Below are 13030 nucleotides of genomic sequence, written 5' to 3' on the forward strand. Positions count from 1 at the left end.
AGTGAGTGAATCCACTTCTGACTCGTCACAAGAGACGAATATGAAGCCACTTGCAACAATATTCCAGCCATATTCTTACACTCTGAGGACAATTGGCTTCACATCACAACCAGCGTGTAGCAGCCAGCAAGCACTAGAGCCGCCATTTGTGTTCCTTCATTAGAACTCATCTGTCCATAATAATGCAAGCAAACTCCAAATTACGCTTATTAACAGTTTCATCCATGGGTTTAACTGCTTACAGAGCAAAGAAGTTTATGTCTGCTCTTGAACATAATGGTACAGACAATATAGTTTCTGACATAATTAGACAAACCAAAGACAAAAATAGTATTGGTCACCATACACCATAATGCAAGACTCAGTGAGTTTGTTTTTTTGCTGCTTTTGGCCATGTTTCAGCAATATCATGATAGGGAACACACATTGAAACCATGTGGGGAATCGAACCCAGGTCTTTGGTATGATGAGTGAATATCTTAACAACTTGGCTACTCCACTGCCCCTTCACTGAATCACAACAAGTAGTAAAAAGCCTTCAAAATTGTTAGTAATATCAATAAAGTAAACATAAACAACACTGACATAAAAATTAGTTATTGGTTACACATATCAATAGCTTGGCAAATTTTACAAATCCAAACAAGAGATTTCTAATACATAATTACTGTAATTTTAAAACAAAAATTGTGATTTATTCATGAATAGAGAAATATTAAATTCCAAATTGAGAATTTAGAATGACATTTGTTGACAGATTTGGAGGCAAATATCAGTCTGATCAGGTCTAGATATCCCCTGTAGTTTCTTCCTGATTATCACTGTAATAGTTTATTGGCAAATTCAACTCTTACCTCATCATACATGAACTGTAATGTTAATGCCGACTTTCCCACGCCTCCACTTCCAACCATGATGACTTTATGTATCACCGCCGGTTGCTGTGTTTTAGCCTTCGACATGATGTCTCGATTGTCCCGGGTTTTCTTTGGCCAACAACTAAACATGATTGAAAATGGAGGAAAATTAGACTTGCGAAATGTATGCAGGTCAGGACAGATGGACAGACCTCAGAGAACACCAGACAGCCCTACTGTGACAAATCCACCATGATCTAATACACATTCTAGTATAAATAATGAGATAATTTTAGCTCCGCCGGTAGAGGCTGTCTTCCTGCAACTGGTTGTCACTGTAGGGAACGTATGAGATGGGGCTAGACCTTTGGAGAAAATCAATAATCTGCAGGGCAACAATGCCAATATCTTTCTTCCACATGTAGGCTTCGTCGAAAAATGTCACATCGGCACTTCTGCAATGTATAGGCCACTGTGTATTTCTGGAACCAGTAGCTATGACATAAGACTTTGGCTCGTGGTATGACCAATCGTCTTGAGCACGTTGAACAAGCAGCTGTATTATAATGAGCCCAATTCATAATATTTGTACAAATAATATCAATGGAGAAAGATTTTCTTGAATGACTGCAAATGATTCATTACTACAATGCTGGAGCCCCCATTGTAATAAAAAGGCAAAAATGTTCCTTAGACATTACGTTCCTAATGGGCAGTGATAATATAAAAAGAAAAATCAAAGTCATTCTGCCGACCATGTGGAAGATTTTCTACCATGGTTCCACTTGAGTACAGCATGACATCAACATTGAATCATTATTGATTTTATATATGAGTCACATGGAGGACTACAACTGGCTCATCGCTGTCATTTTAACCACATCAACATTGTGACATAGAGCAGAAGAGTTACCAAAATGCTGAAGACACTGACACACATCTATTGCTGGAGACATTTCTTATTGTTACAAACATCACTGTTCAACATTTTTAAAAATTAGTCACCACTTAAAGCAAGCATGGGTTACTGAAAATCAGTTCTACCCTGGATCTTCAAGAGCTTCCTGTACATGAACCTAGAGTGTTGTATGATATTGGGGTCATGAGAAAGGCCCATTGATTTTCAGCCTTAATTTCAAACACTGATCAGCATTCATAACTAAGTATGGTATTGGGGCCTCATGGTATCATCCCCAGCAGTAGCGACTATCCAGACCCCTGAATCTCTGTTATAAGATGTGTTATGACAAGACTAGACTTTCATACTAGACATCATCCATGGCTGATGATACATCAACATCATCGTGTGACCATAGCAGCAGAAATCATAGCTGAATGATTCCCATCAAAACAGATCCAGAAGAGCACAGTGTTAGCGAGCTATATCATTGATGTGACACAAAACCAATCTCCGACAACCGTGGAAAGGTAGTCAACCTCTGGCAATGGCATGTGTGTAGGGGTGTGGACACTTTGAGAAATATGCTGATTTAGTGCCATACGATGATACTTAAGCGAGTGAGTGAGTGTCCAATTTGACTACCAAATCTACAAATATCACATCTAACAAAGTAAGGAGACAGGCAGACATTTTCAGAAAAGTGAGAGCAAGCAAGGCTTAAATTCATTCAGTTGAATATAAGAGGTGATAAGACACTCGTTCAGGTGTTAGACATTCAGCACTTTGGATAAGCCAACAGACAAACCAGTGAACACCATAAGGGAAGACAAATTCAAAGTGTCCTGAAAGGAGTCAACTTTACAACAACTTCTGTCACAGAGAAAAATGGTCATCTCATCAGAAAGATCCTGAGTGAGTGAGTGAGACCCTGCCTGTGGGACTAGTACGGATTCCTACACGCCTGTAAATAATTGAGTCTGGACCAGACAATCCAGTGACTAATAGCACAAATGGCCTGGGGGGTGGGGGTGGGTGTGGGGGGGTTAAACCATGGTACAGGTGATTGATAATGTGAATATTATTAATTATGTGTGTAGAGATACAGTGAGGTGGCAAGTCAATATATATTACAATACATGTGTGATACGATTTGCATCTTGATGTACTTTCATTTCTTGACTTCATATGCTCTCCTTTTCAGCAGGTGACCCAGAAACTGTGATACTGTCAGCGTCAGGGATTTACCTATTAATATTCATGGTCCCAGACATTAAAAAAAATGTATTAACACTATGTTTTAATATTGCTGTAATTCTGTTACTGTTATTGCATTATGCATCATGATTATCACATTGTTACATTGTAAATGATACCAGCCTGGCTAGTAGAAGGCACAGTGACATCTTATTCTTTCTTGATCATAATTTTTACAAAAAGTATTTGGACTTGTCACACATTTTCACACAATCTAAACTTGTCACACATTCTAGACTTGACACACATTTTCACACACTCTGAACTTGTCACACATTCAAAGGATTCCTTATGTTTAGCCTGGAAACCATGATACAACTTTGTTGCTGTATCGTTACACTGCCAATGAGCAGGTGTGAAACAATACACTACATCACCGTGTGTTTGTACGAGTCCAGAAAGAAGATGCCAGTCACTTACACTTACCACCGTCTGAGCATGGATTACACATAAGGGTATAATTACTTATCAATTAGCCAGGTGGCATCAAGAACCTCCCCGGTGATCCTTCACAAAGCAGTAATGTTGGAAAGAGGTAACTGGCTGCTAGTCTCAAGTGGTATGCCTGCCTTGACGGTTCAGGTAAGGTATAATAAACTTCAACATCATATTCAAACTCACTGCAATTATGGGTGTATGAATGTGTGTGTCATGAGCTCACAATCTAGCATGAAGTTTGAAGCCTTCTCAAGACAGTAGACCCATGCCTATTCTCTGAATATATATCATGTTGACAGAAACAAGGAATTTCGTTTAAACTGCAAAGGAGCCCCTGTGAGATGGGAGATCTGGAACCTGAACCCAAGGAAAACAAGACTTACATCATTTAGGGCAGGAAGATCTGGACAGAAGGGAAGATAATGTGATCCATGACTGTGAAACTGTAGACCAACGCTTAGTTTCAGAATAAAATTTTGATAAGAGAAGTAACTTTGTTGAAACTGAAAAAAAAAACAAAAAAAACACAAAAAACAAAACAGAGAGATGAGATATTCAAAACCTGAAGAAATCTAGACTTTCTTCATATGGGACTTCAGGATTGTGGAATGAGCCATGCAGATGGAAAAATAATGCAGTTCATTGACTGTGACTAGTACTGTGAGACTGTCTGTCAAGACATATTAAGATATGTATTAGTTTGTGCTGTAGGTTTGTCATGACTCTCCAAAGAGACGTAATCCTGATGTACGTGACGCCATCACTGAACTAACAAGACAGAAGCAGAATTACTGCCTTATGACAGCGACCACTTATAATCATTCCTTGACAAGACGGTTGTTGATCTGATGATCATTAATCCAAGTCTATATGATGAATGAGGCATGAAAACCTCAAGTGATGCAGGTCATGGGTGGATGTCACACTGACAAGCCAAAGCCTGTAATCATGGATTCAAATCTGTAGGGATAGGATGATCCTCAAGAATGCATCTCAAGCATCTACTGGCGTGAGTGCATCTAACTGTAGAGAGATCTACAGGTTCTGCAAGAATTTACATCGGCCTCAATGATGTGGAACTCGACCTTGTTCCTATCAGGAAGACAGTACGTGATCAATAACAGAGTTTCCCATATAGCCATATAATCAATGATAACGTTCATAGTGACCTGGTATTTGAGTGGGAGATTAAAAATAAATAAAATGACCCCTCAGTGTAACATAACCTCAACCTGTGAAGGTCTGGGTAGAATAGAACTTCAGCAACCCATGCTTGCCATACGACTTTGCTTGTCGTATGAGGCAACTAACGGGATCAGCTGGTCAGACTCAAGGACTTGATAGACACATGTCATCGGTTACCAATTGTGCAGATTGATGATCTTACTGTTGATCACTGGATTGTATGGTCCAGACTATTTTTTACAGACCGCTACCATATAGCTGGAAATTGGAATAGAGCGGAGTACAACATTAAAGTAAACTCCCTCACCCACTCACATAGCCTCACTGCACATTTACATAAATGCAGTGAATCTGCATTACTACACCAGAACCCTTGCAGCATCACCATCGTCCCACTATAGCATCATTCCACAGACATTATCGAACTCATCCATCATCTGTAGGAACAACTGATGCACTAGCCTCAACAGACCTAGCCTAGGTTAATTCAAGATGATCACAGACTGGCAAAGTGCAGTGCATGCAATTTGCCAAGTGGTTTTAACACCTATTTCACAAATATTTGACAAGGACAAAAATGTACAAATACCCTTTTCCTGAAGCCATGAGCATGACAAGATGTGAAACAAGACCTTGTAAGGAGTAATTCTTTGCTCTGGCTTCATTTACTCATTTAACAAGAATGTACTGAATGAATGAAAATTTCAATATATGCCAGATCTAAAATGCCCTCAAAGAATGCTAAACTGGATAATAAATATACCACATCACCATTAAAATGTAAATAGCATTGCTATGGACACAGTACAGAGAAGACTTAATTTAACAAGAAAACACTGAATGGGGATATCTTAAATGTCCACAGAGAATAACAACATCACATACTAATAAAACATGAACACCATCTGAAATATACAAGAATTTAGCCACACATACATTCACAAACATATCAGTCTACATAAAACAAGTACTCTGTCAAATAGTAAGACTGAATTTGAATTTAGCTGATTGTTTCAGAAAAATGTAAATGACAATGATGTGTATATGGAATGATTTGTTCAAACTAATGATAGATGAATGATGATAACAAGACAGAAAGAAGAACACCAGGAAGTTGGATGACAGTGTCCTCACACATAAACAAGTCTTGAACCCTAGCATGTCTAATAACCTGAAAAGAATACATGTTTTTACTATTTATTGAATGACGTGCAACAAGGCACTGAATTGAATATCGATAACATTACTACAATTAAAAAACAGAATATGATAACAACAGAGACAGTGCGATACTGATACAAGTAATCGGGTGGTGGTGGGTCAAAATGAGCTGACGTTAACAAGCTTATCAGCATTAATGTTTCAGCTTGTGACTTCTTTGTGACCCAGTGATGGGCCATCCCTACATCACTGCTAAACTGAAAAGACAACGCCCTGATTACCTCTGCTACGCGCACTGCATGAACTAACGGGGTGCACGAATATCATTCTGAGACCAGACACAACTGTCCCGAGGCAAGATAGAAACTTCAACTCGAACACAAAAGCTCCGACTTTGATGAAATATTCCATTGAAAACTTGAACCGGTGTCAAAAACCGTTCGACGTGACCTAAATAATCCTCTACAAAACTAGTTGTACTGCGACATCAATAACTGTTTTGACAGTTAAGTAACTGTCGGTTTTTGTTTAAATCGAGTCAGATTTAGTTACAGGTCCTGTTATTTTTTTCCTGTCCCGGTTGAAACGGGAACTTGGCGAACGGCCCACGCAAAATTTTGACAGCACATTGATAATTCTTCACTAAACGTAAAGAAAAGGCAACTGACTGTATCTAATTAATATAAAAAATACTTACATGAATATTGAACAGCCTCGTGACCTTTAGAGGCTGCTTATAACCAATGTGCGGTTTGAAATATCACTTAAGTGTACAACTCTTTTCATTAGACTTTAACTTTCCCGAAGTGGAAATGGCGAGCACTCTCCACTGAATGCTGGGACGGATCCTATATACCGCACGGCTATTTTTATCTATCGACTCATGCTAATAGGCGTCTGTTGTAAACACCGTATTTACATGACACAATTTCCTAGCTATAAGTGATATCATCTTGCTAAATAAAGTTAATCGTTGGACGTGAAATCACAGAAGTGACCAGCCGTTTGTGTGTTACTTATGTTTACATCTGAACGTATTTTGTCCATTTCAACCTGTTGTCCGTAAACAACATTTAGGTGAAACTATTTAGATTTCCTGCCGAACAACGAATGCTCCTTTCATAACATTACTCCGAAAAATAAAAGTACATAACCACAGTTCATTCATCCGTTGCTTATTATATTATGCCTTACTAATGAATGGCGAAATTAAACTGGTCGTCAAACCGATTTTAAATCGAAAAAATACTGTCAAAAGTTTGGGTTTGTTTTTTGGTTTTTTTACCATTTAGACCATTATGTTTCTTTCTAACTGTTTTTAAATTATTTAGAGGGTTAGAAAGAACTACCATGTCTTTAATTCCTCAAAACGTACAGTATTTTAGAAGTGGCAATGATTTTAGATAAAATACAATAGAGATATTAATTTCGATAAATGTGAAACCTTCGCTGTAATTTGTACTCGGCTTCTAAGGCAGCATCACGAATGGTGCAAATATGTAGACATTATCACCTTCCTTTTTCCATTTCCTAAGTCAGATACGGGCGTCCCGAGATGATGCGGGACAAGATATGGAAAATGGAGTTTCATACTGTGTTTATCACCAAGGGACCTAAAATATGGGCCAGATAAAGGTGGAATACTTTAGTGTTGAATTGTAAACTGTCCCCACTCTGCTTCAATGGCAGCCAGGTGCTGAGTCTCTTATCATCATATTCCGTTTTACTTCTTGTGTTTTCGATTTTTCATATTTTCAACATACTTCCGTGTCCCAGTGAATTCATTTTCCTCTCACTCCACTAATACGTGACTCCACTTCATCTTGTTCCATCTACTACAAAGCGACGCCAGCGTCCGATCACTTCACATTTTCATCAAAGGTTGCCGTAACAAATCTACCGTCATTGCTATGAAACAACATGACGTCATTTTATTGTGTTACTTTCCATGACGTCACACAAAAATATAGAGGGGGTTTGGGAACGTATTGGTTATCATGCCGAGTTCAGATACGGACCCGATGATTTCGCAAACATCGGGGAATCAAACAAAATACGAGGAAATATTTACCGTAAGAACATATATCGTCCCCAAATCGGCTTGACGTTAAAGTAAGTAGTGACTCTGAATAATTCGGTACGTCGCATTTGATTGAACTCCTACTGTATTCATGGAATCTACGCTTTGTAATTTACTTAATGACCACAGTGACCACAGTCAAGAAATATTTTTCTTAATTGTTTGATGAATTTTTAAGCTGTATGTTCTGTCCACTTTATGCCTCGTTAAATTGTTATGCACACATTCACCCACGCACTCACGCACGCACGCAGTTTTAAAAAGTGAAAAATAATGTCACAAACCGTTTGAATATATAGTGCCACTCACCGCCAGCTCTTGAAACGAGATGACTCTTAAGGCAGTATGAGTTAGCTCCCTTGTACGTTCCCCGCGCCTAGTCAATAGGAACATGTTGAATATTTAATTTCACAATCAGTTATTTTTCAAAATTTAAATTTCACACGAATGATACTTTAAACCATCCAATATATCTTGCAGTATAGTTATTGATGGGGTAGGATATATAACGTGAACTTTGTGCAAGAACTGCGTTCTCGTTGTCTTCAATCTGCGTTATAGTGAACAAATACACAGGGATATACAGTATTTAATATGCTAATCGACGGTATGAATTCAAGTGAAAATACCGATCCGTTTTAAAAAAATGACACTACTAAGTGTTGTCCGAAACTAAAGATAAAAACATTCCCTTTTTCAGCTTGTTATCGAACACCGATAAAGCAATCTTTTGTATTTGGCATCAGTACGGAAAGTGTGAGCAAACAAAATACTGCCTGATATCTGAAAATGATAAGTGTATTACACATATTTTTCTGTTTATGTATAACGCTACATATTCCATATACAAAATGTCTTGTCTTGAATTAGAATCCTTATTTTGCCCTGTGACGTCAAACGGCGACAAAGAAATTGCACACGCACGAAGTCGAGGGAGCATCACTGCTTGTCTATTCGCTGTGTTTCAAGCATGGCCATTGGCTAGTGGTTGTATGGTGTTCGCTCATTACACTGAAGGCCCCGGGCTGGTTTCCAGCAGAGGTACAATGTGTAAAGTCCATTTCTGGTGTCCCCCGAAGTGATATTGCAAGTACATTGCTTTTAAGAAGCGACGTAAAACTAAATTCACTCACTTTCTTACACAAGATCATTGTAAGTCGGGTCACATGGAGAGAATGTGATGTGGATAAGCACGCTCTATTTTCCCGAGGTTTCGTTCATCATGACCCAAACTATACCAAAAACATTGACCCACTCGGTAATGGGATTTGGTCGAACAAATTGTCCCCTGAAGAATTGGTTTTCTATTTCAGCGACCCATGCGTGCCGAACTGTCAGATATCGGATCTGGTTGACACGTGCCATCGTATCCCAGTTACGTAGATCGATGCGCATGCGGTTGATCACTGGATTGCCCCACCCAGACTCGATTATTTACAGACCGAAGTCATATAGCTGGAATATTGTTGAGTGCGGTGGTAAACAGCAAGCCAGTCAACCAACCAAGTATCACATATAAAGAGAAACGTTGAAATTGCCCAGCGTGAGCATTCAAGTGATACTAGTAGCTAAATGGTTACAAGACTCGATTTACGGATAACAACTTCTGTTTATTGTTTATACGACATGTACTTCTTGCTCCTTCAAATGTATTCATGGTCCTTCAGCTTCCTAAATCCATCCAAGAAGCTGAATATCCAATATGTAAATTAGTTCTTCGCAATCTTCAATTTGTGTAGATGCATTTTGTCTAATTTTGCACAATTATTAAAAGAATATTAGCCATATCCTCAAATGCAATTAAACTACTGGATGAACTACACAATTTACTGGGCACCATGGTTTGTTTTACGTCTTTGCAATATCGGACAAAGACATCGAAAGTTTCGGACTGTTATGAGGTGATGCATATCTGTAGGGCAATACACAAGGAATTATTTTTACTTGGATGTGTGTGATTATTGGGAATGTATAGACCACAGGTCAGACAACCTTAAGCGATGTCCAGTACTATTAACATTATGCAGTATAATGTATTGAAATGAACAAATTACAAGAATATTCATATCTCACTTAGTTTCCCTTGAAAGTATACTCCAGGGCCGTAGGGAGCCCAGGGGGCAGGGGGACCCCCTAGAATTTTTTTACTGATTAATTTTATGCATCAAGCCATTGGTATGATACTGTTATAACACGGAATGATGAACCCTTACTAAGGACAGGTAGGTGAAGTAAAACGTAGGTGAATTTCATTTGTAACTTATGATCGAAATAAGTGGGAGATATATCGGAGCCAGTCAATGTTGGCACGCTAATAATGGATGTTTTGAGAGCGCATCATCACCTGCACTTCCTTGTGACCATAGTTGGTTGTACAGTAATCAGTCTCGGAAGATGATTGGTGTATAACGTGAAATGTGCATGTCCATGATTTTCATTTTCAAGCAAACGAAATGAAAACCTCTCAAGAATCTTAAAGACACCGGCTAGACACAAACCTTAGCGACTATGAGATGCAAGATGATTGCCCAAATTAATGTTCTACAGTGATATTTCGACCTCCTTAAAACCTGTTGTACAGGTGCGTCCCATGCGTTGTGTTTAGGGGTAGTGACTTTTTAAGAAAGAGTACATTGAAAATATCTCTGTTCGTCAGTCAGAATAGGACGCTTTTTGTGCAGACGCCTGATTTTACCATTTGAATATGGGTCAGAATGAATAAACAGTTAGGTAGTTTCACCGTACACCTTAATGTGAACAACACGTAAATTATTTCAAAACGCACGGACACAATGTCAGAGTTTCCTCGAGTCTGGTTATGTTTCGATTTCTCTTCATAAATATACAATGAACGATGAAGAACATTGATACTTATGCTCCTGGGCCTATCAGAACAATACAATACCATACATTGGAGTGAGTGAGTTTAGTTTTACGCCGCACTCAGCAATATTCCAGCTTTATGGCGGCGGTCTGTAAATAATTGCGTCTGGACCAGACAATCCAGTGATCAACAACATGAGCATCGATCTGCGCAATTGGGAACCGATGACATGTGCCAACCAAGTCAGCGAGCCTGACCACCCGATCCCGTTAGTCGCCTCTTACGACAAGTTGACTCGCCTTTCATGGTAAGCATGGGTTGCTGAAGGCCTATTCTACCCCGGGACCTTCACGGGGCCCATACATTGGAGAATACCATACCAGACAAAAGGAGAGTGAGTGAGTAAGTGAGTTTGGTTTTACGCCGCTTTTAGCAACATTCCAGCGATGTCATGGCGGAGGACACCAGAAAATGGGCCTCACACATTGTACCCATGTGGAGAATAAAACCCGGGTCTTCGGCGTGACGAGTGAACGCTTTAACCACTAGACTACCCCACCGCCCCTACAAAAAGGAGAATATTGTATAGTATATTTCTTTTTGTAGATTCTCAGCGAAACAGTTTAGTATTCGGTATCCTTTCTGTTACGCAGACAGGCTGCTTGCACACACCTTAAACATTAAGATTTACTAGCGACTAGCTACTAGACTAGCTACTACCTGTTACCTACACATTATAATGGAATAGACAATTCCTATCTTTGAATCCCGTTCATAACAGCAAAGTTATCTAAGCATAGATTGATTATTCATCACGCTTCAAAAAAAAAAAAAAAAAAGAAGAAGAAGAAGAAGAAGAAGAAGAACAGAAAAGAAAAGAAAAAGAACACACACACCTTAGTCATGTCGTGGTTTTTACAATGCTCGCCAACGTATTAAAAATGTGTTTGTAACCGTTTGTCATACAAAATGAAAACGATACATGAAAAGTTCATGAACAAAATTCAGCTAATGCACATGCAATATGTCGGTAACATGTGTCGAGACATCGACTATAAAAGGCCAAACCAAATGTATCATTTCATCACGACCATTGCCAAGTAAACTCTGATACACACTCCCAAGACTGAATGCTACCGGTCGAAATATCGCCACTGGACGTTTGGAATCAGGGCACTGCCAGTCAAGACATCACAGCACCACTTAATTATGGCATCGATATACCCGCTTCAATTCAACCCAAGATTGTCCGAGATAGTGACAGCTCCTGCTCCATACTAACGGGATCGAGTGGTCAGGCTCACTGATGAATGATATGCCCAAATGCGAATATAGTGGTGTCTTTTAATGAGTAAGTGACCTGTAAGAAGGAGTAGAATAGGCCTTCGGCAACTCATGCTTGCCATAGAAGGTGACTATGCTTGTCGTTAGAGGCGACTAACGGGATCGGGTGGTAAGACTTGCTGACTTGGTTGACACATGTCATCAGTTCCCAATTGCGCAGATCGATGCTCATGCTGTTGATCACTGGATTGTCTGGTCCAGACTCGATTACTTACATACCGCCGCCATAAAGCTGGAATACTGCTGAGTGAAATTAAACTCACACACTCACTACTTTGTGCGGGTGTTTCACCTACGTCACCGATATGCTATAACAATGGACACTCCAGGGTGGTATCCTCTTTTGCTAGTCGGGCAAGTTGTTTAGAGATTGGTGAGGCATGGTCGACTGGGTTTGTTTGTTTACTTAATCCCACACGGCCAGGTTGGGGTGAGTGGGGGTTACGGAGAAGATTACTAAGCCAAGAAAGACACACGTGGACTGCCATGTGCTCGGTGGTGTCTGCTTTGCCATAATCTGTTAGAGGATCATGGGACATGGTCGACTGCATTCTCTCAGATATCGTCTAGGAGATGTGGGAATTCGAGCCTGTCCTGATACGACTACAAGACAACGAGGCGTCCAGTCGTGCAAGAGGGTACAGGCATGGGACCTGAGGACCTGCATGACTTTACGTTTGGTTCAGCATTTAATCGCGTTTCCTCCTGCAACGACGGGATCGGAGACAACGTGTCTATCGACGTCGACATGAACGTTTTGCGCTCGACAGTTGGACAGATTTTGTGGAGAAAACGTTACGGTATTGGGAGCAATGTACTACAATCGGCTAGATCAAAGCTATTGTTGTTTCATGGAAATCTTACAGCATATCGCTAAATCGACCAAATCTTGCGGCCTCACCTCCTCCCACATTTTAAACACCAGAGGGAGCTGTTTCAACTCGACAACGCCGACCTCGCACAGCTCATGCAACAGGTGCCTATCT

The 13030-nt window shown here is 39.8% G+C and overlaps 1 protein-coding gene across 1 annotated transcript in view; it reads right to left on the reverse strand.

Moving 5' to 3' along the window:
- The window catches only part of LOC137255273 (ras-related protein Ral-A-like), a 52946-nt gene extending 46300 nt beyond the window's left edge, over positions 1-6646 (reverse strand). The window contains exons 1-2 of the mRNA XM_067792725.1: positions 6494-6646; positions 855-999 (exon numbers count right to left, since the gene is read on the reverse strand). Of these exons, the coding sequence (XP_067648826.1) occupies positions 855-962 (108 nt within the window). The 5' untranslated portion in view covers positions 963-999; positions 6494-6646. The remainder of the gene's footprint in view (positions 1-854; positions 1000-6493) is intronic.
- Between the last annotated feature and the right edge of the window lie 6384 nt (positions 6647-13030).

The sequence above is a fragment of the Haliotis asinina genome, chromosome 11 (genome assembly GCF_037392515.1).
Source record: "Haliotis asinina isolate JCU_RB_2024 chromosome 11, JCU_Hal_asi_v2, whole genome shotgun sequence".
NCBI classification, from domain to species: Eukaryota; Metazoa; Mollusca; class Gastropoda; order Lepetellida; family Haliotidae; genus Haliotis; species Haliotis asinina.